Source organism: Physeter macrocephalus, chromosome 19, assembly GCF_002837175.3.
Source record: "Physeter macrocephalus isolate SW-GA chromosome 19, ASM283717v5, whole genome shotgun sequence".
Lineage (NCBI taxonomy): Eukaryota > Metazoa > Chordata > Mammalia > Artiodactyla > Physeteridae > Physeter > Physeter macrocephalus.
In genome coordinates this window covers 15,288,483-15,313,053 of record NC_041232.1, presented here as the reverse complement: position 1 = coordinate 15,313,053, position 24,571 = coordinate 15,288,483, and the positions used below count along the sequence as shown (strand labels likewise).

General features: G+C 44.8%; 2 protein-coding genes across 2 annotated transcripts in view; both read left to right on the top strand.

Annotated features, from left to right (window-relative positions):
- Nucleotides 1–11,377: 11,377 nt before the first annotated feature.
- Nucleotides 11,378–11,667, top strand: LOC102981023 (60S ribosomal protein L38-like). The gene has a single exon (XM_055080660.1). The coding sequence runs from the start codon at nt 11,403–11,405 to the stop codon at nt 11,574–11,576; it is 174 nt and encodes a 57-aa protein (XP_054936635.1). The 5' UTR covers nt 11,378–11,402; the 3' UTR covers nt 11,577–11,667.
- Nucleotides 11,668–19,971: 8,304 nt separating this feature from the next.
- VSIG10 (V-set and immunoglobulin domain containing 10) overlaps nt 19,972–24,571 on the top strand; it is a 14,568-nt gene continuing 9,968 nt past the window's right edge. Inside the window, exons 1-2 of the mRNA XM_028480546.1 lie at nt 19,972–20,034; nt 21,490–22,184. Coding sequence (XP_028336347.1) covers nt 19,972–20,034; nt 21,490–22,184 — 758 coding nt within the window. The remainder of the gene's footprint in view (nt 20,035–21,489; nt 22,185–24,571) is intronic.

Genomic DNA, 24,571 nt, shown 5'->3' with positions numbered 1-24,571 from the left:
GGTACGCGGGCCTCTCACTGTTGTGGCCTCTCCCATTGCGGAGCACAGGCTCCGGACGCGCAGGCTCAGCGGCCATGGCTCACGGGCCCAGCCGCTCCACGGCATGTGGGATCCTCCCGGACCGGGGCACGTACACTTGTCCCCTGCATCGGCAGGCGGACTCTCAACCACTGCGCCACCAGGGAAGCCCTACAGCAGCATTCTTAATGGTTGTACAGGATTCTATTGTATGGATTGTTGCTTGTTTGCAAACGAAATCCTCCATTTGGGAACATTTCAGATGATCTCACTATTATGCTCTAGAAACGTCTCTGAAATATGTATTCTTTTACATGTACCTTCATGCACTTGTTTGCTTGTTGTTTGTTTTCTCCTGAGGATAAAATCATAGAAGTGGGCCAAACATCATTTACATTTTAAGTTTGGGATACCATATTCCAAATCGGGCAGTCTCTGTGACTGACCGATTTTTAAGGCAAAAGGAGACCTAGTGATCAACAGGTTTACTCTCATGGTTTTCGTTTTGTTTCGGCCAATGGGGGTGGGGCGGCGGTGTTTACACTCTCGTTTGTTTTTCAATGTTCCTTTCTATCTCCACAGTTTTATATTCATGATTTCAACAATATATGTAGACTATCTGATCCACATAAGAACACAGATCTCATTTAATAGTCTATGTTGAACATTTTCTGATGTTATACATTTCAAAAAATGTTTTTTTTAAAACAACTGCCAGTTACAATGACGTCGTGAATTATTTGATCGTGCATTTGTTGTTAGATGTTGGGACTGATTCTCATTTACCCCTTCGCTGGACAGATGAGGAAACCGAAGTTCAGAAAGGCTCAGAGACTTACCAAAGGCTGACATCCAGCTGAAAGGAGAATCTGTCTGGTCTGTGGGGAGATGTCTCTGCAGAGTTGGTCAGGGCTGGGCACCCAGGAGAGCTTCTGCCAGCCAGAGCGGAGGAGCCAGGCACACCTGAAAATGCCTCCAGAAAGCCTTGTTTTTACCCAGAAACCAAGAAGTGCCCCAAAAATCCAGGTAAAGACTCAATCCTGGGGTCCTTTAGGGGCTCCTGGCATATAGTAGATGCTCACTGTTCACTGCTTACTCAGAGTGCTGTCGATGTCTTAAAGGAGGTGGGAAAAGCAATTTTTAAAAAGAAAGAAAAGCAGTGTTATATTTATTGACACACATCTACTGTGTACACTTGCCTTTCTGGACTGTAAATTGTCTGTGTGTATTTGTCTTAGTGAGGCGCTTTTGTAGGGCTGCTGTGGATAGACTCAGATGAATGAGCCTGTAAAACCACAGGCTGTTTTGTTTGTTGAGCGAAGGCAGGAAATTCATTGATGTGGTTATTCAGTGGAATGGCTTCATTCCAGTTTTACTCTTGTGCTTCTGCTAGAGAAAGTGGTTCATAAGGGAGGCCTGGACAAAGATAAATCTCCCACGTGTGGCCACGGCTTAAGTTCACAAACTGTTGCCGAGACCATGCCAGTCACCCGGAAGTGTGACTCCAGGGGCCCAGGCTCTGGCTCTTGGCCAAGCAGATGAACTGAGACATTTTTCTGGAAATTGATCTCCAACTGGTTTCCGGGATTCCGCTCGTTAGATTTTTTTTTAATATATATTGAGATTTTTGCTTTTGCTCTACGAGAATTTCAAAGCATTTAAAAACACCCTTTACATTCCCACTGGTATCTTCTGCATAAAATATTTTTAGGAAAGAGTTAGGCAGAAAATTAATTTTAAAAACAAGCAAAATTCTAGTTCTTCAAAAAAATTAAAATTAGAATTACCACATGATTTAGCAATCTCACTTTTGGAGTGTAGATCCAGAGGAATTGAAAGCAGAGTCTCAAAGAGATATTTGCAAGTCATGTCTACAGCAGCATTATTCACAATAGCCAAGAGGTGGAAGCAACCCAGTGTCCCTTGACAGATGAATAGACAAAATGTGGTGTATACATACAATGGAATATTATTCAGCTTTATAAAGGAAATGCTGACACAAGCTACAACATGAATGTATCTTGAAGACATTACACTAAGTGGAATAAGCCAGAAACAAAAGGACAAATTCTGTATGATTCCGCTTATATGAGATATCTAAAGTGGTCAAATTCACAGACACAGAAAATAGAAGAGTGTTGCCAGGAACTGGGTGGAAAGGAGGGAATGGGGAGGTGTTGTTTAATGAGTATAGAGTTTCAGTTTTGCAAGATGAAAAAGTTCCGGAGATTGGTTGCACAACAGCCAGTATAAACACACAATAGAATATTATTCAGCCCAAAAAAGGAATGAAGTGCTGATACATGCTATAATGTAGATGAACCTTGAAAACATTGGGATAAGTGAAAGAAGCGAGACACAAAACATCAAATATTTTGTGACTCCACTTATATGAAATATCCAGGATAGGTAAATCCATAGACACAGAAGGCAGACTGGTGGTCACCGTCACTGGGAGGAGGAGGGAAGGGGGAGCTTCTGCTTACTGGGCATGTTTTTTTTGTTTGTTTTGGGTTTTTTTGGCTGCATTGGGTCTTCGTTGCTGCGCGTGGGCTTTCTCTAGTTGCAGCCAGTGGCGGCTATTCTTTGTAGCAGTGCATGGGCTTCTCATTGAGGTGGCTTCTCTTGTTGCGGAGCACGGGCTCTAGGCGCACAGGCTTCAGTAGTTGTGGCACGTGGACTCAGTAGTTGTGGTTCGTGGGCTCTAGAGCGCAGGCTCAGTAGTTGTGGCACACGGGCTTAGTTGCTCCACGGCATGTGGGATCTTCCCGGACCAGGGCTCAAATCCGTGTCCCCTGCACTGGCAGGCGGATTCTTAACCACTGCGCCACCAGGAAAGACCCTGCATCATTCACTTTAAAATGGTTTATTTTATGTTACATGAATCGCACTTCACTTAAAAAATAAGCAAATTATAGAAGTCTCCTGCAAATATTTGTAGGCTCAGAGGTTGCTTGCAGTATTACTCTGCAAATAGCACATGCTTTCAGAGACTGGGAAACAGAAATGGACAGATTAACTGGTATAAACACTGGTGTTGGTTTGCCAGCATCCATTTCTCTTTCGATTAATAGCACCCCACTCTTCCTTTGGGGATCCACCCCTCTGTCACTCTCCGTTCACGTGGTTTAGGAGGGGCTGCAGGGATAGTCATGTGACCTAAGGCTGACCAATCAAAGCATTGCATCCCTCTGGTCTAGCCATTGGTTCAGGGATGCACAGGTGAACGAAGCCAAGCCAATGAGACTCAGTTCCAGGACCTTGGGTGGAACCACTGGGAAGAGGGGAATCTCTCTTCCAGCAGTGCTGCTGAAGAGAGAGAATGTCAGCCTGGATCTGTTGGTGGTAATCTGACCACCGGGACCAAAGAGGCTGCCTGGGAAAGGAGCCAACACAGAGCAAAGTAGCTCTGATACAGAGAGAGTCATTGTGACATGGTGACGTTGACACTGTTTGACACCTGGATGGAGCCAAGCATGAAGCAAGATCTACCCCTTGGACTTTTCAGAAACGTGAACCAGTTAATTCCATTTTGGACCTGTGCCAATTTAAGTTGGATGTTCTTCACTTGCAATAAAATGAATCCTGGGGCTTCCCTGGTGGCGCATTGGTTAAGAGTCCGCCTGCCGATGCAGGGGACACGGGTACGTGCACCGGTCCGGGAAGATCCCACATGCCGCAGAGCGGCTGGGCCCGTGAGCCATGGCCGCTGAGGCTGCGTGTCTGGAGCCTGTGCTCCGCAACGGGAGAGGCCACAACAGTGAGAGGCCCGCGTAATGCAAAAAAAAAAAAAAAAAAAAAAAAAGAATCCTAGATCAATGCCGCGTAATGCAAAAAAAAAAAAAAAAAAAAAAAAAAAGAATCCTAGATCAATGCAGATGATCTGCTCATTATACAGAAGCTAGAAATAGAAACTAGGTCTCCCAAATCATGCTACAAGTCAGTGAAGCCTCGTTCATTCAGACCTTAGGCTATCAAATTAATGATTATTCAAACTGGAATCGTTACCATCTTCATGAAAAATGGCTTGCCTATGTCTTAAACAAGAGAAACTATAGAATGCCTGGCCTGCCCACAGCCGCTCTGAAGCCCTCATGAGTCCACCCCCTGACCCACCTGACAGGCAATGCACAGGCCTGTCAAACCACCTATGAACTGGCCTGGTTCAAAAGAATGACCTACACCAATCAGATTCAACCTCTTGAATCTGCGCTAGTATATAAGGAGAAGCAGGCAGGTGTAAGTGGTAGGGACTAATGCAGAAAGGAGAAGATGCACAGAGAGTGCAGAGAGGCCGTTAAGAGCCTTGGGCAGGCTGGAAATCGGAGGCAGCAGAGAGTGTGGGTAAAGGATTTATAGTATGGAGGAGAAATGGCCCATCGGCAGTGGGAAAACAGCAGATTCACAGAGAAAAACGAGCACCTGGAGAAACAGCCTTCCATCTCCAGAACTGACTCGCTCCACAGAAGGGCTCCAGGTGGGTGCCAGACCATCAGCACCCTTTGAGCAAACACCTTGTTCTTTTTTGAAAATTTATTTTTTTGAAGTATAGTTGACTTACAACATTGTGTTAATTTCTTCTGTACAGCAAAGTGATTCAAATATATATATATTCTTTTTCATATTCTCTTCCATTATGGTTTATCAAAGGATACTGAATCTAGTTCCCTGTGCTATACAGTAGGACCTTGTCGTTTATCCATTCTCTATATAACAGTTTGAATCTGCTAACCCCAAATTCCCAATCCATTCCTCCCCCACCACCCCCCTTGGCAACCACAAATCTGTTCTCTATATCTGTGAGTTTGTTTCTGTTTTGTAGATATTTGTGTCATATTTTAGATTCCATATATAATTGATATCATATGGTATTTGTCTTTCTCTTTCTGACTTACTTCACTTAGTATGATAATCTCTAGGTCCATCCACATTGCTGCAAATGGCATTATTTCATTCTTTTTTATGGCTGAGTAATATTCCATTGTATATATGTACCACATCTTCTTTACCCATTCATCTGTCGATGGACATTTAGGTTGTTTGCATGTCTTGGCTATTATTGTGAATAGTGCTGCTATGATCACTGAGGTGCATGCATCTTTTTAAATTATAGTTTTGTCCAGATATATGCCCAGGAGTAGGATTGCTGCATCATATGGCAACCCTATTTTTAGTTTTTGAGGAACCTCCATACTGTATTCCATAGTGGCTGCATCAATTTACATTCACACCAACAGAAACTCCTTGTTCTTAGGGTGACCTCAGCACATCTCAGTGCCAAGAAACCCAAAGAACCTGCCCACATTATTTTTATGTTAATCAGGACTCTTTCAGTTGCAAGTGACTAAAACCCAGTGCAAATGGAATCTTTAAAGAAGAAAATTAGTTCCAGTACTGGGATGCCAATGGGTAGTTGGCTTCAGAAGTATCCAGATCCACAGGCTTAAGTGGTGCCCTAAGTATCTGTCTCCCTCCTGTTTCTCAACTTTGTTTGCCTCTGGGCTGGTTTCAATCCCAAGTAGATCCTCCCTTTATGTTGCCCTATGGCCATTGAGGTCAGCAGCTTCTAAGATGGCCCCAGCAATCCCCGCCTCCTGGTATTCATGGTCTTGTGTAATCCCCTCCCCTTGAGTAAGCCACTTCTAACCAATAAAATATGGCAATGTTAATGGGATGTCACTTCTGTGATTAGGTTACATAAGATTGGGACTTACAACTTGCTAGCACGTACTCTCTATTGCCTTCTTGGCTTGCCGGCTTTCATGAAATCACCTGCCAAGTATAGAAAGACTCACATGACAAGGAACTGGGGGTGGCCCCTGGCCAACAGTCAGCGAGGATCTGAGGCCCTCGGTCCAATGTCCCACAAGGAACTGAATCCTGCCAACAACCACCAACTGAGGTTGGAAGCAGATGGTTCCCCAGTCAAGACTCCAGATGAATGAGGTGTCCGGTTCCTGGTTAAAAACTAATATGTGGGCTTCCTTGCTGGTCCTGTGGTTAAGCCTCCGCGCTTCCACTGCAGGGGCACGGGTTAGATCCCTGGTTGGGGAACTAGGATTCCTTATGCTGCGTGGTGCAGCCAAAAAAAAAAAAAATTAAAAAACAACAACAGCAAAAAACAAAAAAACCTATGTGTGATTTCTCAGGCCTGACGATAGGCAATTCAGAGGGTTTACCTGGCAGGCCTCCCAGGGGAAAGCTGACCCCTTCCCCCCCATGCCAGACCTGGTGCACAGACAGCACATTGCAGTCTCTAAGGGAGTTGCAGTCCAGGACTCGGCCCCTCTGACCAGTCATGCTCTTATGCATATTATGCTCCTTCCTTCTTGGGTCCCTTTATCTGAGGTCCTGGGCAGAAGTCCTCTCCAGGCACCTCTGCCCCGGCCTCCTTATTGGGGGTGAGGGGACATGACCTTGCAGACACTTGCTCACTCTGACTCCACACCAGGTACTTTTCCACTCCAATCCCTCGTCCCTCTACATCCTCACCGCCCCGAGTCCCAGGGGCTATAAACTGCTAGAGCCTTTCTTCTGGGGTCCCTTCAACAGTGAGATACATATAGGGGAAAATGCAACAGGGAGAGTAGGTACTTTCTCCAGTTTCAGCCTCTTCCCTAAACCATCGCAACAAGTGATCGATGGCTTAACTCTTTCATTTTCAGCTTGTTGCTTTATTAGGCTACTTGCACACCTGACACTTCAGCGCTCTCTCCCAGCTAGACTGCGATCCTGACAAGGAGACCCCAGATTAGGCTGACACCTTGACTGCAGTCTCTTGAGAGACCCTGAGGCAGAGCCCCTGATCCACAGAAACTGTGAGATGATGTATGTTTATTGTTTTAAGCTGCAGAGCTTGTGGTGATTAATTATGCAGCAATAGCTGACCAATGATAGCCACCAATGGCTTCAGGCCTGCGTTCATTCAAGTTAGCAACCCCAGCAGAAAGAGGGGTTCCATTGCTCCACACCTCCAGCAGAAAATAGGGACTGCCTCTCACTAATCCAGACCGGCTGTGTGTCTAGTCCTAACCCACTCGTTATCATTCTGACCAGCCTGGGTCCTCATCCACTCCCATAGCTCCATCCCAACCCTGTTTGCTTAGAGTTGGGGAGAGGCAGCTTTCCAAAGGAAAATAATTGCGCCAATAACAGAAAGAAGAGAAACAGAGGCAGGAAAGCAAAAGCAAGACCTGTTTTCTACAAGTAGCAAGGAAGTAAAGCCCACACCTTCACAGAGATACTGTTAACCAGCTGAAGAGAGCAACTTGCAAGCACCGTGTCAGTAAGTGCCTTGCCTGACTACACAGGTAGTACAAATTACCTCTGATACCAGCCACTTTATTAGACTCCATCTCTACTTAACAAAATTTTATTGGCTTACTAGAACTTTCTGCATGCTCCAGAAACTAAGAAACTGCAGTTGACCCTTGAACAACACGGTTTTGAACTGTGCAGGTCCACTTGCACATGGATTTTTTTCAATACATATATTGGAAAATCTTTTGGAGATTTGTGACAATTTGAAAAAACTCTCAGATGAACCACGTAGCCTAGAAATATGGAAAAAAAATAAGAAAAGGTAAGTCATGAATGCATAAAATATATATAAATATACATATAACATACAAAATATATGTTGACTGTTTATGTTATCAGGAAGGCTTCTGGTCAACAGTAGGCTATTAAGTTTTAGAGGAGTCAACATTTATATGTGGATTTTTGCCTGCATGGAGGGGTTGCCCCTAATCCCCGTGTTGTTCAAGGGTCAACTGTATATTTATGAAAGCACATTAACCTACCACTTATTTTGATTTCCCCAACTTGTTTGAATTTGTCCTGAAGTTCAAGGCAAGTGAACAAAGAGATTAGAAAACAAAAGGGTGCCCGGCCATTTCCCTGTAGTTGAGTCAAAGTCCTAGAAGGGCAATGTCAGAAATACAGAAATATATATGTATATTAAAAAATAAATACATTATCTACACATATAACTTTTGTGAATTCCACTTGGGAAAGAGAGAGAGAAATTTAAGTTTACTTAAAAAGAAATTTACTTTTTTAAAACAATTTTTAAAAATCTTTTGGCCGCGTCGCATGACACATGGGATCCTAGTTCCCCTGACCAAGGATCAAACCTGTGTCCCCTGCGGTGGAAGCAGAGTCTTAATCACTGGACCGCCACGGAAGTCCCAAAAAGAAATTTACTTTTAAAATTCAAATTTACTACAGTGTAAGTAGTTTGAGGGGCTACGTGTTTGGCTTTACACACTGACATTGGACTTCTACATAACATATGGTGTATTGTTCTTCTCAGTTTCCCGCGAGACACCTTGACTATGATTGTACATTTCAATTTGCTGTCATGGGAAATAAGATGTGTATTTCACTGAAGTATCTTCCATCTCTCTAACTCAACCCCTCCTCCCACGATTAAGAGTCCAAATAACCCCCCCATATGCAAAAATATATAAGTGTGTGTATATATATATATAATATATATACACTATCATCCAATACCCTTTTAGATTAAGATACAGTGGTTCCCACGCTCATATTTGTGCTGAAAAAAATACCCCCAAAAAAGTTCTTTTGGGAGGATATATGTACCTGAAGGAAGGAGATGCAAGAAGTCATGGAGAACAAAGAAACTGGTAAACATATGGGTAAATATAAATACGCATTGATTGTAAAAAGCAATAACAGGATGTTCAGGAGGAGGATAGAGATCACGGTTAACTCTAGAGCAGCAGCATCCAATAGAAATAAAAGTTGAGGACTTCCCTGGTGGCGCAGTGGTTGGGAATCCGCCTGCCAGTGCAGGGGACACAGGTTCAAGCCCTGGCCCAGGAAGATCCCACATGCTGAGGAGCAACAAAGCCCATGCGCCACAACTACTGAGCCTGCCTTCTGGAGCCCACAAGCGCCAACTACTGAGCCCGAGTGCCATGACTACTGAAGACCCCACGCCTAGAGCCGGTGCTCCGCAACAAGAGAATCCACCGCAATGAGAAGCCCGCGCACCACAATGAAGAGTAGCTCCTGATAACCGCAACTAGAGAAAGCCCATGCGCAGCAATGAAGACCCAACGCAGCCAAAAAAAAAAAGGTCTCGATTTGATCACTAAAAAAAAAAGGAAATAAAAGTTGAGCCACATATGTAATTTAAAATTTTTCAAGTAGTCACATTAAAAAAATTTTCTTAAAGCAGATGAATTTAATAAAAATTAAAAGCAGGTGAAATTAATTTAAATAATGTATTTCATTTAACCCAATGTGCCCCAAAATATCACTATTTCTACCATATAAGCTGGTGTGATTGCAGGGAAAGTGAGCTTAGAAATCACTTCTCTTTTAAATCTAAAATATACAACATTAACAAAGACTGGGGGCAATGCTCAACTCACACTGTTGGAAGGACTAGAGAGTAGTATAACTTTTCTAGAGGGCAATTTGGCAGGATCTATCAAAATTTCACTATGCATGATTTTTTCTCCAATAATAATACCTCTCCTGAGAATTTTTCCTGCAGGAAATCTCACGAGGTTCACAAAGCCTGAACATTGCTATGAAGCATGGGGTGTTCATTGTTTTGTAGTTTGCGATAATGAAAAGGAGGAAACAATTTAAATGCCCATTGAGTGGAGGATTAATTGGATTATGATGAATTCACACTATGGAATCATCATAACTATGGAATACTGGGTAATCTTTAAAAAGCATTAGCTGAACTTAAATGTAGTGACAGGAAGCCAGACACAGAAGGCCATATATTATATGATTCCATTTATATGAAATATCCACAATACGCAATTCCATAGAGACAAAAAGTAGATCAGTGTTTGCCAGGAGCTGGGAGGTGTGAGGAAGGCAATGACTGCCAGTGGGTATGGGGTTTCTTTTTGAGGTGATGAGAATGACCTGGAATTAATGGTGATGGCTGCACAAACTTGTGAATGTACAAACACGCACTGAACTGTACACTTTATTTAAAAGGGTAAAAAAACAAACAAAAAAAGCAAGTCGCTTACAAATATATAGTGTGTGATCTCATCTATGCTTTTAAAAAAATCTGTATGTTTACATGTATATAATGCATGTGTATGTAAACACACAACTGGAAGGATAAACAACAGTTAACTGTGGTTTTTTTTTAGGGAGAAATAAAGAACTTAAGATTTGTTACAGGGACTTTTACTTCCCACAGGTGGACTGAATTAAATTATATTTTTACAAATTTTCCTTTTAAGACAATTAAAATATTTCTGCTTAATTGACAAGCAGGAAGGGTTTTAAAAAACGGGAAACCAGGGCTTCCCTGGTGGCGCAGTGATTGAGAGCCCGCCTGCCGATGCAGGGGACACGGGTTCGTGCCCCGGTCCGGGAAGATCCCACATGCCGCGGAGCGGCTGGGCCCGTGAGCCATGGCCGCTGAGCCTGCGCGTCTGGAGCCTGTGCTCCGCAACGGGAGAGGCCACAACAGTGAGAGGCCCGCCTACCACAAAAAAAAAAACCGGGAAACTAAAATAAGCCAAATAATTAGTATAGTCATGTTGATTATTTGATATAAAAAATGTAGATAAAAATTATAATTTTTGTAATTGTAAAATATTATGAATTATAATTTATATATTGGATTGGCCAAAAAGTTCATTCGGGTTTTTCTATAAGATGTTACAGAAGAACCTGAACGAACTTTTTGGCCAATTCAATAATTATAATGTTATATTTTATTATTCTATTTTATTGATATTATCTTTTATATAATTATAATATTATAATAAATTATAAAATAATAATATACATATTCTCCATGTCCCAAATGACATAATGATATTTACTCAGCTTTCTTCTTTGTGAGGTTCCATGCTAAGCCTCTCATAATGGCTTTCTCTCATATAATCTTCTCAACATATCCTAAGGTAAGGGCTATAGTTATCATTCCCATCATTGCCATTTACAACAGAGGAAACAGGCTCAGAGAGATCTCATAGGGAAGCTTAGAAGCAGTGGGCTAGAGATATAATTTTTTTTTTTTTTTTGGCTGCGCGGCTTGTGGGGTCTTAGTACCCTGACCAGGGATTGAACCCATGCCCTTGGCAGTGAAAGCACGGAGTCTTAACCACTGGACCGCCAGGGAATTCCTGAGATATAAATCTGAGTGTGTTTGATACCAGAACCCAGGGTCTTATCCTGCAGCCGGTTAGAAAAGATTGGAATGCAGGCTGGGAAACAGAGAGCATAAGAAAGTGAAGAAGTGGCAGTGAGTGCCTCTCAGGCTGTACGTGAGGAATGGGGGGTAATCTGTGGTAATCCAGGCTGGGTGACATCTGGGGACCCCGGGCCTGGATCGAAGGTGCCAGCCAGGCTCTCCGTGTCTCATCACCATGCCTCACAAAATTGAGGAAATCAAGGACTTTCTGCTTACAGCCAGGCGAAAGGATGCCAAGTCTGTCAAGATCAAGAAAAATAAGGATAATGTGAAGTTTAAAGTTCGATGCAGCAGATACCTTTACGCCTTGGTCATCACAGACAAAGAGAAGGCAGAGAAGCTGAAGTAGTTCCTGCTCCCAGCTTTGGCAGTGAAGAAGCTGAAATGAACCCCACATGCTGATTTGAACTGTATTAAAATTTTAAAAATTAAAAAAAAGAAGAAAGAAAGTGAAAAAGTCACTAAGGAGATAAATGTTGAGGACAAGAGCAGTGAAACTTACCTGTGACTTTATATAAACTTAGATGAAGATGTCCATTTAAAGATGGTCCCCAAAAGACAGGCTGTACCCTGAAGCAGGGAAGATAAGCAACTCCTGGGGAGGCCAGGTAGCCCCTGGAAGGGGAGAAACAACTGATTGTCAAGAAGATAGTTTTGGGCAAACAAGAACCATCTTCAAGATTCTTGAGTTTTGTGAGCAAGAGATGCCAAAATAAATCCTCTCCTGAGTGCTATGTTCAGTGTTGCCGTTCGTTTCTGTTGGGGCCAACACTCTATTTGTTCACTTACCATTTACTGAATGTCTACCAAGCCCTGTGCTAGACTCTGAAGACAGAGGCATGGATGAAACATTGTCCATACCTTCAGAGAGATTCCAGGCTGGAGCAGGAAGACAGACGTGTAAAGTGATTCTTACAATTCAGAGTGGCAAGGGTTCTGATATAAATTTCCAGAGGGTGCTACAGGAATACAGGAGAAGGGTACCTGTCCCTGCTGTGTACACCAAGGAAGACTTCTTGGAAGAGGTGACCACTTGAGCCCAAAGAATTTGTGGGAATTAGCCAGGTGAAGGAGGGAGTCAAGGGCATCCCTGGTAGTGGAAAGAGCAAGAACATGGGTGAGGGACATGGGGGTGTAGAAACACCATGGCTTGATTGAAACAGTCATTGTCAGACATTGCTGGAGCTACAGGGAAGAGTGTGGGCTCCATGAGGGCAAAGCCCACTCTTTTTTCTGTTCCCCATTGTTACTGCAGTATCCAGCATACTGTGTGCCATACTGGCACACAGTAAAGGTCAGAACTCCAGTAAGGAGTGTGGGAACAGAGGGGAGGAGATGGACTCCAGGGCTGGAGTGTGGGAGTGACTGAAGGGTGTATATGTCTGAAAGGACTTTGGCAATGAACAAATCCACTGAAAAGTGAAATTTCACATTCCTTGGGGTTTTGCCTTTTGGGAGTTTCCTATTTGTAAAAATACAGATTCATTGCTATTTGACATTGGACTCGTACAACAAAGAATGTGGCTCACCACCCGTTTCTACAAGGATTAAGTCATTAGCCACTGCAGTGACTGACCGACAGTGCACCCTGACAGGAATTCAGGATGAAAACCAGGATGGGGCACTCTGTGCTTTAGAAAACAGGCCCCTTACATAGTTAGGGTGTATATTCCAGGAAGAATTTTAATGAACCCAGATTCTTGCACCTTCCCATACATCGTAAAGCACTAAAATCATGACCTGAGATACCTGTTCCTTGTGACTAGCAGGAACCTCTTACCGAGATGTATGCTCGACTGCATGTATGCCCTCGCCAAAATCATATGTATGCTGGCCTCTCCCTCTACGTCTTTGAAGCAGTTCCTCAGAGTTACTTAGAGACTCTTTCCCAGGCTATTGTCCTCAATAATGTACCTGAATAAAACTGAAACACGCAATTCATGTTGTGAGTTTTCTTATTTCCATCGACAGAATGGTCAGAAATACGTGTTGAGAAGAAAAAGGAGGTCTAGGGTAGTTAAACCTAAAAATAACTTACTTGTCCAGGAGTCTAACCTTCCATCTCCTTTCTATTTCCACAAATGCCCTATATCCTCTGAAGGCGCCCACCAGGAACCCCTGCGTCTCCAGAACCCAGCCGTGAATCAGGACTGCCAAACCACAAAAACAAAGGTCAAAGAGTCCACAGCGGAGCAGGTAATTTTCTCATTTAGTGTCTCTGTATTCTTATTTTACCCAGAGTTCTAATAAGTTTAGTCGTCTGGGTCCCAAGGTAGAGAATGTATAAAGCAACAAATTAAAGCAGCAAATTGACAGGAGCAAGAAGCACAGTTATGTTTGTAGTTACCGATTGTTGGACATCTACTGCCTGCAGGGTGCTTTACTGGCGCATGCCTCATCAAATCCACTCAATAACCCCCAGAAACGGAGGCTCCAAGAGGGGTAAATAACTTACCTAAGGACACAGGGAAACGTAAGCAAACCTGGCAGATAGGAGGAACCAAACCCGTGCTCAGAGCCTAACCCGCAGGAGGAATTAAAGAAACAGCAGTCTGGGGCCATTTTGTGTGTGAGATAAGCCCTTCTAGTTCCCACAGATAGCAATGTTCAGACACAAAAGGTCATTCCTGGAATCGTCATGAGAAAAGATTGCATTGTGTCCACTGTGCTCTGTTCAGAGTAAGGGAACTATGTGCTGCATTTCAGAAATATCAGAACTTGGATAAGTGGGTGAGTTCTGGCTTTGTCCATGAGCTGTGACCTTGAGCACACTGCCACTTTTCCTCCTCTGATGGTGAGGGTTATTGTTTAAACCAACAATCTCTGAAATTCTTTGAGTTCCAGGCAGCTTGGACCAACTCCTATCTCTTGGAAGACCTTGGCTATGGAACCCAGAGTCCATTCAGGGCTGAGAACGCCACCTGGTGATTCAACCTTGTAAGTGAGATGTTTTACTTCCTCCTGTGCCCAGCCAACCCAGTCGACAATTCCAGTTTAGACCTGCAGGATGGTTTTTTCCCCTAACTCCTTGAAATTACTTTTACAATGTTGTGAATATGTGCATTTTCCTGGGAAGAGGGTACATAGATTTTCATCACAAGTTTCTTAATCCTCCCTTTCCCCAGTCCAAGTTTTCACTTCTGTCAGTAAATGTGAGGCCCAGTGCAGAAGTGATTCATTCTATAAACATGGGCTGGAGGCTGTGACTTTGTTTGGAAAGTTATTTTACCTCTCTGAGCCTCAGCTTCCTCATTTGTAAAATGTAGATAAGATTTGTACCTCCTTCTGAAGTTTGCTCAAAGAATAGGAGGAGAAATTCCATAGAAAGTGTGCCTGGCAAGAGCATTATTATATATTATGAGGAAATTTTCTCAAAATCTTGCAAGAAGTCAGCCATTGGCTGGAAAAGCCAGGATGCAAGTAGGTACTGTGTCTCTGCCAGTTTAGCAGAGACAGGGAATTCTAGACAGGGAATGCAAAAATCTTAGAGTGGAATTAAGTTTAATGCACTTGTCTTTGAGAAATGGGATGGAACTTTTGCAAGGTGGGAGAAAGAATTGAAGCGAACAAACATCAGATTCTGGGACCCTAAGAGGTTGGGAATTCCTGGCTACACAGCCGAAGGAGTTTGACTGAAATCTTTGGAAAAAGAAAAAATAATGGCATAAAACACTACCTGACCACATTCCAGGCCGGTGCCTTGGCATACGGAGAGCCCAATCAGAGTAAAGAGAGGCAGGCTTCTGTAAAATGCCGGCGTCTGCTCAGAGTAGAGCATCAAAGGAAGCAAGAACAATCTTCTTTCCAGAAGACGTGAGTGGAATGATGGTTAAGGCAGAGAGGAAACTAGAAAAGAAGTGCCCCAAGTTCTCTGAGTCCCTTAGTGGCTTAAATATTTATTGAATGTCCATCAAGTGATGAATGGATAAACACTATGTGTTATCTCCATACACTGGAATATAATTTCGCCATAAAAAGAAAGGAAGTACTGATACCTGCTACAACGTGGATGAACACATTATGCTAATTGAAAACTTTATGCTAAGTGAAAGCAGCCAGTCGCAACACATAGTGTTTGATTTCATTTATATGAAATGTCCAGAATAGGCAAATCCATAGAGACAGAAAGTAGATTAGTGTTTGCCAGGGGTTGGGTGTGGCGGTTGGAAGGAATTGAGAGTAATAGCTAAAGGGTAAGGGATTTCTTTTGGAGGTAAAAAAAGTCTAAAATTGATTGTGGTGATGGCTGACAACTCTGTGACTATACTAAACACCACTGAATTGTAGACTTTAAATGGGAGAATGAAAGTGTGGTATGTGAAACATACTTCAACAGTGATGTTGAAAAAAACTCTCATTGAACGTCACACATCTGGGTAATCACAACAGATGGATCCTCTATCATTACATAAACTTTGAAAACAAGTGTTAACGGGTGTGTAATATTCCAACGGGTGCATATTAGGGAACCAGCAAAGACTGTAGTCTCCAGAAGTTGGTGAGACTGGTTGTCCCTGGGGAAGAGGACTGAGGCCTGGGGGAGGTGGACAGATGGCTCACTTTCAAGATATAATTGCATCACAAAAGTGCTTGGATTTTGTTTGTTTGATTTAACTTTTTATTCACAAACACTAATGAAGTATCTATGTTCTCTGTCCCATCTATGTATCATTTTTCCCCTCATTGTTTTGTCACTTTCCCATTTTTTCCTGCTTTAAAAAAATTTGTGGTAAAATACACATAACATAAAATTTACGTCTTGGGAGTCCCGTGGTGGCCTAGTGGTTAGGATTCCGTGTTTTCACTGCCATGGCCCAGGTTCAATCCCTGGTCGGGGAAATGCAAGCCGCGTGGTGTGGCCAAAATAAAAAAATAAAATAAAATTTACCATCTTAACCTTTTTTTTTTTAACCTTTTTAAGTGTATGGTTCAGTGACATTAGGTACATTCACATCGTTGTGCCACCATCACCACCATCCATCTCCAGAGCTTGTCATCTTGCAAAATGGAAATGACAGATAAATGAAACATCTCCCCATTTCTCTACCCACTCCTCACCCCCTCTACTTTCTGTCTCCAGGAACTTGATTGCACTAGGTACCTCTCAAATAAGTGGTGTCATACAGTATTTGTTCTTTTGTGACTGCTTTATTTCACTTAGCACAATGTCTGCAAGGTTCATCTGGACTTTTTTTTAAACCATTAGCATTTTATAAGTTTTCCAGTTAAAAAAACTAGTTATTTGTCAAAAACAAACAATGTCTATTTTTAATATAAAGTTAAGGGAAAAAAGCAGGAATGAAAACTGTAAAATGTCATCACAACTTTGTAAAAAAAAAAAAAAAAAAATCAAACATTGGAACTCAGCAGAAAAGTTCCTGGTGCTGATAGTGATTACTTCTGGATGACTTATGGTTACATTTTATTTTCTCTCTTTGTTTTTTCATTATTCTAGACTAAGCATAACATGCTCATGTTTATTATCAGGAACACAGCAAATGCTATCTAAAAAATAGACAACTTCAGGAAAATGCTTCATCTAAGCTTTCTCAGGATACCCTGAGCTTACTAAGTTCTTCGGTCCCCATGAATTCAATACATTTGTGACTGCCCATCCACATGGCCCAGTTTGGAGTTAGGAAGGTAACATTTATGTTGGCCGACAAATGCACTCAATAGGTGAGGGTGAGCGCAGAAAACAGGAGTTGTTTTGTTTTTTCCTTTGGCCGCGCAGCTTGCAGGATCTTAGTCGCCCGACCAAGGATTGAACCTGGGCCCCTGGCAGTGAAAGCGCAGAGTTCTAACCTCTGGACCACCAGGGAATTCCTGAGAACAGGAGTTTGATGGGAGAATGTCTTCACCTGAGTCATCTGGTACAACTGGCTCCCAGCAGGTCTCCTCCTGGGTAATCCTGTTGTTTCCCACCTTGGAGTCGTCTCATGGGGGGAAACTGGGCCGTTCCAGAGGTACTGGCTCTGGAGAGCTGACTGTGCCTATAGTTTAGTAACTTCACAGTGATAACTTGTAATTGGCTGTTGTGGAAATATTTACACCATGGAAATTGGCGGACACTACAATCGCCCTCACTGCCACCAGCCGAGAGTCTGTGGTTCCACATTCACCAGCACAGGCTGGGCTTCTTTCATCCTTTAGGATGAGTGAGCCATGCATCTCTTTTCAGCTGCTGGTTGCCCATTTCTCAGGGCACTGGATGATCACTTTCCTCATGCCTCAGTAAGCAGCATTTTATCTTCTGGGGGTGGATCTGCTTCCAAGTCCCGTGGTTCTTTGTCACTTGGAGACACTGAACTTCAAGCTCTTGGTCTTGAGTCCAGAGAGGAGATGCTGGGCTTCCGTCAAAAATGGATTCATTTCACAACTCTCTATTTTTCGTTTTCCTGTCTCATCCTGCCAGCTTTGTTTTTGGCCGCACCTCGCGGTATCTTAGTTCCCCGACTAGGCATGGAATGCAGGGCCCCATCAGTGGAAGCGTGGAGTCCTAACCACTGGACCACCAGGGAAGTCCCCTAGACAGCTTCTTTTTGGAACTTTGCCTGATTTGGAACTTTCTTGTTACAGCACCTGCACCTCAATTCTTTTCTTCTGGGCAGAAGCCAGAGGAGAGGTGAGAGAAGGTGGTGTCTGGGGAAGGGTTAGCAGGCTTCTCCAGAGAGGAAGCCAGGTTGATTTTGTTGTCCCTGGTTTCTGAGGCACCAGCCTGTGGGTCCCCGACCCATCCAAGAAGGCATGAGTAAGATTTTGTCATCCACCTCCTAGTAATGTTTTTTTTTTAAATTAATTTTTTATTGGAGTATAATTGATTTACAATGTTGTGTTAGTTTCTGCCTGTACAGCAAAGTGAATCAGGTATACATACATATACATATATCCACTCTCTTCTAGACTCTTCTCCCATATAGGTCATTACAGAGCACTGAATAGAATTCCCTGTGCTATACCGTAGGTTTCCATTATCTTTTATATATAGTAGTGTGTATATGTCAATCGCAATCTCCCTTTTTATTCCCCCTCCATAGTTCTAGTTCTATAGTTTTATAGCACACGGTAGGCATCCCACTAGACAGACCTCTCAGTAATTCTTGAAGTGAGGGGTCCAGAGCTGGACCTGAGGGGCCAGGCTGCTATCTGAGCTGTTCCCAACTGGCCCGCCCTTTCTGAGCCCCCAGGAGAGGTTGAACGGAGAAGCACGTTGTTGCTAAGAAACCTTTCAGCGTTACCTCTAGGGAGGGGACTTGGCAAGAGGAGTAGTGGGGCGGAAATCACAGGTGGCTGGATGGCTTCAAAGACCCAGGCTGCAGGAGTGCTGGCTCTGGAGTCCGGCAGGAGCCCCACCCCACTCCTCCCGCCAAGACTGATCAAGATGACACTGCCTCATGGGACTTCCCTGGCGGTCCGGTGGTTAAGACTCTGTGCTCCCAATGCAGGGGGCATGGGTTCGATCCCTGGTCGGGGAACTAAGATCCTGCATGCAGCACAGGCGTGGCCAAAAGAAAAAAAAAAAGATGACACCCCCTCAGACCTGGGTTCAAATCCAGACTCCCCCATTTACTTGAGATGTAAATTGGCCGCTCTGAGCCATATGTCAACTGGGAAGGGTAATGAATGAAGGGACACAAAGCACCTAACATAGAGCAAGTTTTCTCAATTCTTGGGAGGTGAAAATGAAACAAAACAAAAACAGCCATGTGTAGCAGCCTGAGCTGAGAGGCGTTTGAGCCTCATGTTTAATATCTGACTGCAGGATTTAGGAGTCCTGACAGGTTCTGTCGGGGTGCATCTCAAATGACAGACCCCAAAGCGATGCTTTATAGACTTTTGAGTCCCTTACTTTATCTTCATGGCCATCCCATGAGGTAAACATTGACTATAAGGTGCAGATAGGTGAAACTAGGGCTTTGAAAGACCCCTACCTTGCTAGAGACACCACAGTGAACCCCCAACTCATCCCCAATGTCACTGTTCTAGGTAGGGCATTTTCCACTGTCCAGAGTGGCCTGAAACACAACTGGGGTTAGGGCAGGGCATTTCCTAACAAGTCCTGTCTCAGAGTCAGCAACAGCCTTCCCCAAAGCAGAGAGAGTGGGTGCTTCCTGGGCCAGCTCTGTCCCACACTGAGTAGTCTGGAGGCTTCCTTTGAGCCCTGCTCGGGGAAATGCCCATGTCTGCTGGTCTGGTGACATCCAAAACATCCAGGCTGTAAAGAAAAAAATATTGCCTGCCATTCCAGCTCTACAAGGATCAAGCCGCTAGCCACTGCAGTGGTCCATAACAGTGCAACCTCTGGGGAATTCAGGATGGAGAAAACAGGAAACATTCTGTGCTTTGGATATACAGGCCCCTAAATGGTTAAGATGCATATCTAAGGAAAAATTTCAAATGACCCCAAATTCTTGCATCTTTCCATACATAGAAAAATGCTAAAATCATTAACTTAAGGTGTCTGTTCTTTGTAGTTATCAGTAATCTTTTGATGCTTGACTACATGTTTTTCCCAGCGAAAAAGATCATATACATCCTGGATTGTACCTTACCTCTTCGAGTGGTTCCTCAGAGCTACCTGAGAGACTGTCTCTGGGGCTGTGGTCCTCAGTAAGGTCTCGAAATACAACTTAACTCACAACTTTTACATGGCACATTTTTCTTTCAAGTAGACAAGACCATGCAGCCTTTGTGTAAGTGACAAGTTTGGAACTTGGTTTGGCAGGAATTGGAGTCAGACAGACATGGGTTCCAGACCTGGCTTTACCACCAACCGGCTTTGTGACCTGGAGCTTAACTTCCTAGCTGTAGGTTTCTCACTTGTAAAATGGGATTGAATGATTCTTTAGGTCCAAGGGTTGGAGGGAGGGCCCAGTGAGATTAAGTTTCTAAAACTGCTTTAGAAAAAGGCCCCAGCTATGCACATGTGAGGTGCTCTAATCACTGTTGTAAAATATCCTGTGGGAGGCTGATCCTTCTAGGAGTGGAGAACTGGTCAAGAGACTGTCCATTTGACTCAGCAAATATACCAGGAGGGTGTGCTCTGAGCAAGTCCCCTGTGAGGCACCACTAAGGTCACAGAAAATTCCAGACCCTCAGCTGAAAACTTGCCACTTATTAATTTTACTTATATCTTGTTAACTTCAGGTGAGGATGTGAGGTGTTTGTCAGGAAAGCTTGAGCAGCTTCAATATCAAAACCAATCAACTTTCATTTGTCTATTTAACAAATATATACTGGGTGGTAACCGAGGAGCCGGGCTCGGGGAAGACAGGACAGTGCGTCCTGGACATACTTTACTTTCCATCACCAAGTAAAAGATGAAAAACAGAAACAAAAGGGGGAGAGGAAGGAGGAAAACTTTCAGGAGCTGGCTGAAGAGGCAAAATCATTGAGCAGAAGAGGAAAAAAAGAAACCGTGCAACATCATGGCTCAGTTCATGGGTGAAACATACATTTTTAGTGGTTTCAAGAGGATTTCCTCATGGAAAACTTATTTCAGTAAGGGGCCTTTGGGCAACAGAACGAATGATTTTCTTAATAGCATTGTTTGTTTTTTCCCCAACATTTTTTTTTTTTTTTTTCGGTATGCGGGCCTCTCACTGTTGTGACCTCTCCCGTTGGAATGTGGGATCTTCCCGGATCGGGGCACGAACCCGTGTCCCCTGCATCGGCAGGCGGATTCTCAACCACTGTGCCACCAGGGAAGCCCCCCACCCCAACATTTTATGATGAGATGAGGGGGAAATTTTCAAACATAGAAAAATCCAAAGAAGGGGAACACTCACATATCCACTTACTACAGTCTACAGTCTAATATTTCACTGTATTAGTTGCAGTTTTGTTTTTTTCAAGAGGAAGTTTCTGGTAGGGCTGTTTCAAGGCTCAGCTTTTCCTGAGTATATCATAACCGTGTTTTCCCTAGGACAGAAGGCTGGGATGGGGGTGTGGCAGGAAGAGGGGGATTTTAGGCTGGGAATGTAGTTCTCTGGGAACCAGACTGGCTGGGGGTGGGGAAACTAAAAAGGAAAAACAAAAAAGCTCCCGGAACCCAGTTCCGCTGCCCTGCCTCTTACTGTGTGGTCTCAGCCAGTTAACCGGAGGACCAGAGTCTCGTGGCTGCTCTTGGCTGGAAGGTCTAAGGGATCGTCTTTCTCCTGCTCTAGACTTGTCTTCCTTCTGCAAAGGGTAGAGAAAGGCAGCGATGGCGGCCCCGGCGTCCGTCCGGGGCACACGAAAACAACTAAGAATCCCTAGAACAGCTAAGCCGAGGGGACCCTGAATTCTGCCCCTTGGCAGCCGACCCCTCCGGCTCGCGACGCTCCTCCGGGTGCCGCATCCGGAGCGCCCGGGAAGGCCGGGGCGACGGTGCCGTCCTGCGGCAGCCGCAGGCCTTTGCCCGGCCCAGCCCGGCTGAGTGGGCTCGGGGAGGGACCAGCTTCTGTGCTCCTCCCCAGGCCTGCCCGGACCCGGCTCGGCGCGCCCCGGCGTGCGCCCTTTGCATAAAGCCCTCCTCCCCGGCCAAGGTAGAGGAAGTTGGGCTCCCGCCTGGATGGGCGGGAGGGAGCCCAGCTCCTGTTGTTTTCCGCCTGCGGGAGTGGGTGGCGGGCGCAGGGGGCGGGGTGCACCCTCCCACCCCGGGCCGGGCGCTCGGGAGAGGGAATCGCGCTCGGAGCCCAGCGCAGCTCCCAGCCCCTGACATCGGGCTCACTCCAAGCATCCTTTCCGGGGGTTGCGGAAAGTGGAGCTACTCTGTCGTTCCGAGGACCTGGGAGGAACACTCAGTACCACCCCAGGGGCCGGAGTCCTTGGGGGCGCACCCCCAGCCAAGCCGGAGCCTGCGTTTCCCGAAGGGCCCCTGCCCGCATCTGGGGCGAGATGGCCGCAGGCGTCCGGGCGTCCGAGCCCCGGGTCCTCGTCTGCCTCGGGGCGCTACTGGTCCGCTGGGTCGCCGCAGGTAAGGGGCTGCGATCCGGAGGGAAAAGTTGAGTTTTGCCAGTCAGCGGTGGGGAGGGAGAGCCGGGGACCGAATTCCCTCCGACTCCGCCGGATCCAGTTGTGCCGCGGCCCCGAAGTCGCCCCGGGAGGATCTTGAGTTTCCTGCTCGCAGCTCGGCTTTTTGCAGGAAGGAATTTTCCCGGACGCTTGATAGAAGGCAAGACATCCCCACCCTTGGAGTGGGCGAGGCTCGAGGGGCCTGCGGAGAGGTGATGGGAAAATTGGGGAAATCGAAGATGGGAGTTTTGAAGATGGGAAAATTGAAGAGACGTAAAATGTTTATTTTTATTTTTTTAAGCGTCGGATGTAAATTCGCGTTCTGGTTTTGCGTGCTGCGATGGTTCTCAGACTCGAGGCTCCTTTATTTTCCTCTCCTCCATCTATCTGCCCAAGGTTGAACTTGCACCTGTAACCTGTGGATTTCCCTACACACTCCTGCAAGCCGACCTGTGTGGACTGTCGCAAAGTTGTGCTTTTCTCCTTCACTTAAATAACAAAACAAAACAAAACTTATACTTTGAAATAATTTCAGACTTACAGAAAACTTCCCCTACGCTTGACATCGCCTCTTACACTTGACATGATTGGCGAAAGGTTTTAAATGGTTCATCTCTGCTCTGCCTTGTAACAATAAAGAATAGAGCGTTGCTTATAAAAACATATAGAATTTTTAAACAGATTGAAAAATTACCTTTGAATGTAATTCACCAGCGTATGCATGTGAGAGGACTCGGGTTGAGGGAAAGGAGATGCAGTTTGCCAGAATACTTGCAGAGTCATATTTTCAGGGTTACCCAGTCCAGCACACCCAGCTGATCTCTTGTAGGTTCCTAGAGGAATTGCCCGCCCTACCCCGAGCTTCCTAGCAGCAAGTGCCAAAACTTCCTAATTGTGAGGCTCTCCCATGTTTTTATTTTTCTTTGCTTTTAGCAATTATTTAAAAATAGTAAAATTTCTCATGAGCTAGATTTCTCGTTTAGGTGGAAAACTCTGAGGATCTGGCAGCACAGGGCCTGCTTTCCCACATGGAACTGAGCAGTGAGTGGTTACCCATTTTCATCTAGGGCAGGTGACTTCAAATTGGTCCCCCCTCTCCCTGCTGCAGTACTTACCCCTGGCCCACTGTAGCCATGGACATGACCTGCTGGCCCCTCCAGGCATATACTTAGTGGTCACTGTGCTGTGAGGAGGAGAAGCGGACACACGGTCTCCAACTGGCCGACCCTGAAAGTTAAAGGTGATTGTGTATTCCCTTTTCCCCAGCTGTGTGCAGTGTTTACCGCACTGTGAATATCAAGGGCCTCGGGACATCAGAACGCTGAGCTGAAATCTTTGTACTGGAATGAACTGGCTGCAGCTCACCTCACATGGACGCTTCCTCCGCTGCCATGCCCAGTTATTTTGATGCCCAGGCCAAGTTCACCTTTGTGTACAGTGCCAGGGGGCTTGCCTCGCTTGATGTATTTTTGGTTTTTTATTTATTTTATTTTTTTATTTTTTAAACTTTTATTTTTTTAATTAATTTTTATTGGAGTATAGTTGCTTTACAATGTTGTGTTAGTTTCTGCTGTACAGCAAAGTGAATCACCTATACGTATACACTTATCCACTCTTTTTTAGATTTCCTTCCCATTTAGGTCACCACAGATCATTGAGTAGAGATCCCTGTACTATACCTTTGTATTTTTGTTCTTTGTTTTTCAAGTCGGAAGTTGTCTGGGGGGAAAATATTGTCTTTCTCCTGTCACTTAACTCTGGACAATGTTCATGCCCCCACTGTCACCTCAGGTTGTAAACCTGGGGTCATTCTTGGGGAAAGGTTGGTAGGAAAAAAAAATAAATGTTTGGGTACAATGTCAACTCTGTAAATGATAATATGAAGGCAGCACTGGGAAATGGTTGTTTCTATTGCTCCTTCCTTTGGTCCGTATTCTGAATTTAAGGTTGGGGGACCTTCGGAGACCCTCTGGACACCTGGTGGACGACTTCTAGTAACACAAACTGTTACTGCGTCTTATTGTCTCACCCTTCTGGTTGGGAGACCAGAGTAAATTCCTGTGACCTGGAGCATTGAAGACCTGAATGGCAGTCCCAGCTCTCACAATGGCTTGTGTAGGACCTTAAGTAAATCACTTAATCTTTCTGAACCTCAATTTTCTCAACTGTAAAACGAGGGGGGGGCTTCCCTGGTGGCGCAGTGGTTGCGCGTCCGCCTGCCGATGCAGGGGAACCGGGTTCGCGCCCCGGTCCGGGAGGATCCCACATGCCGCGGAGCGGCTGGGCCCGTGAGCCATGGCCGCTGAGCCTGCGCGTCCGGAGCCTGTGCTCCGCAACGGGAGAGGCCAC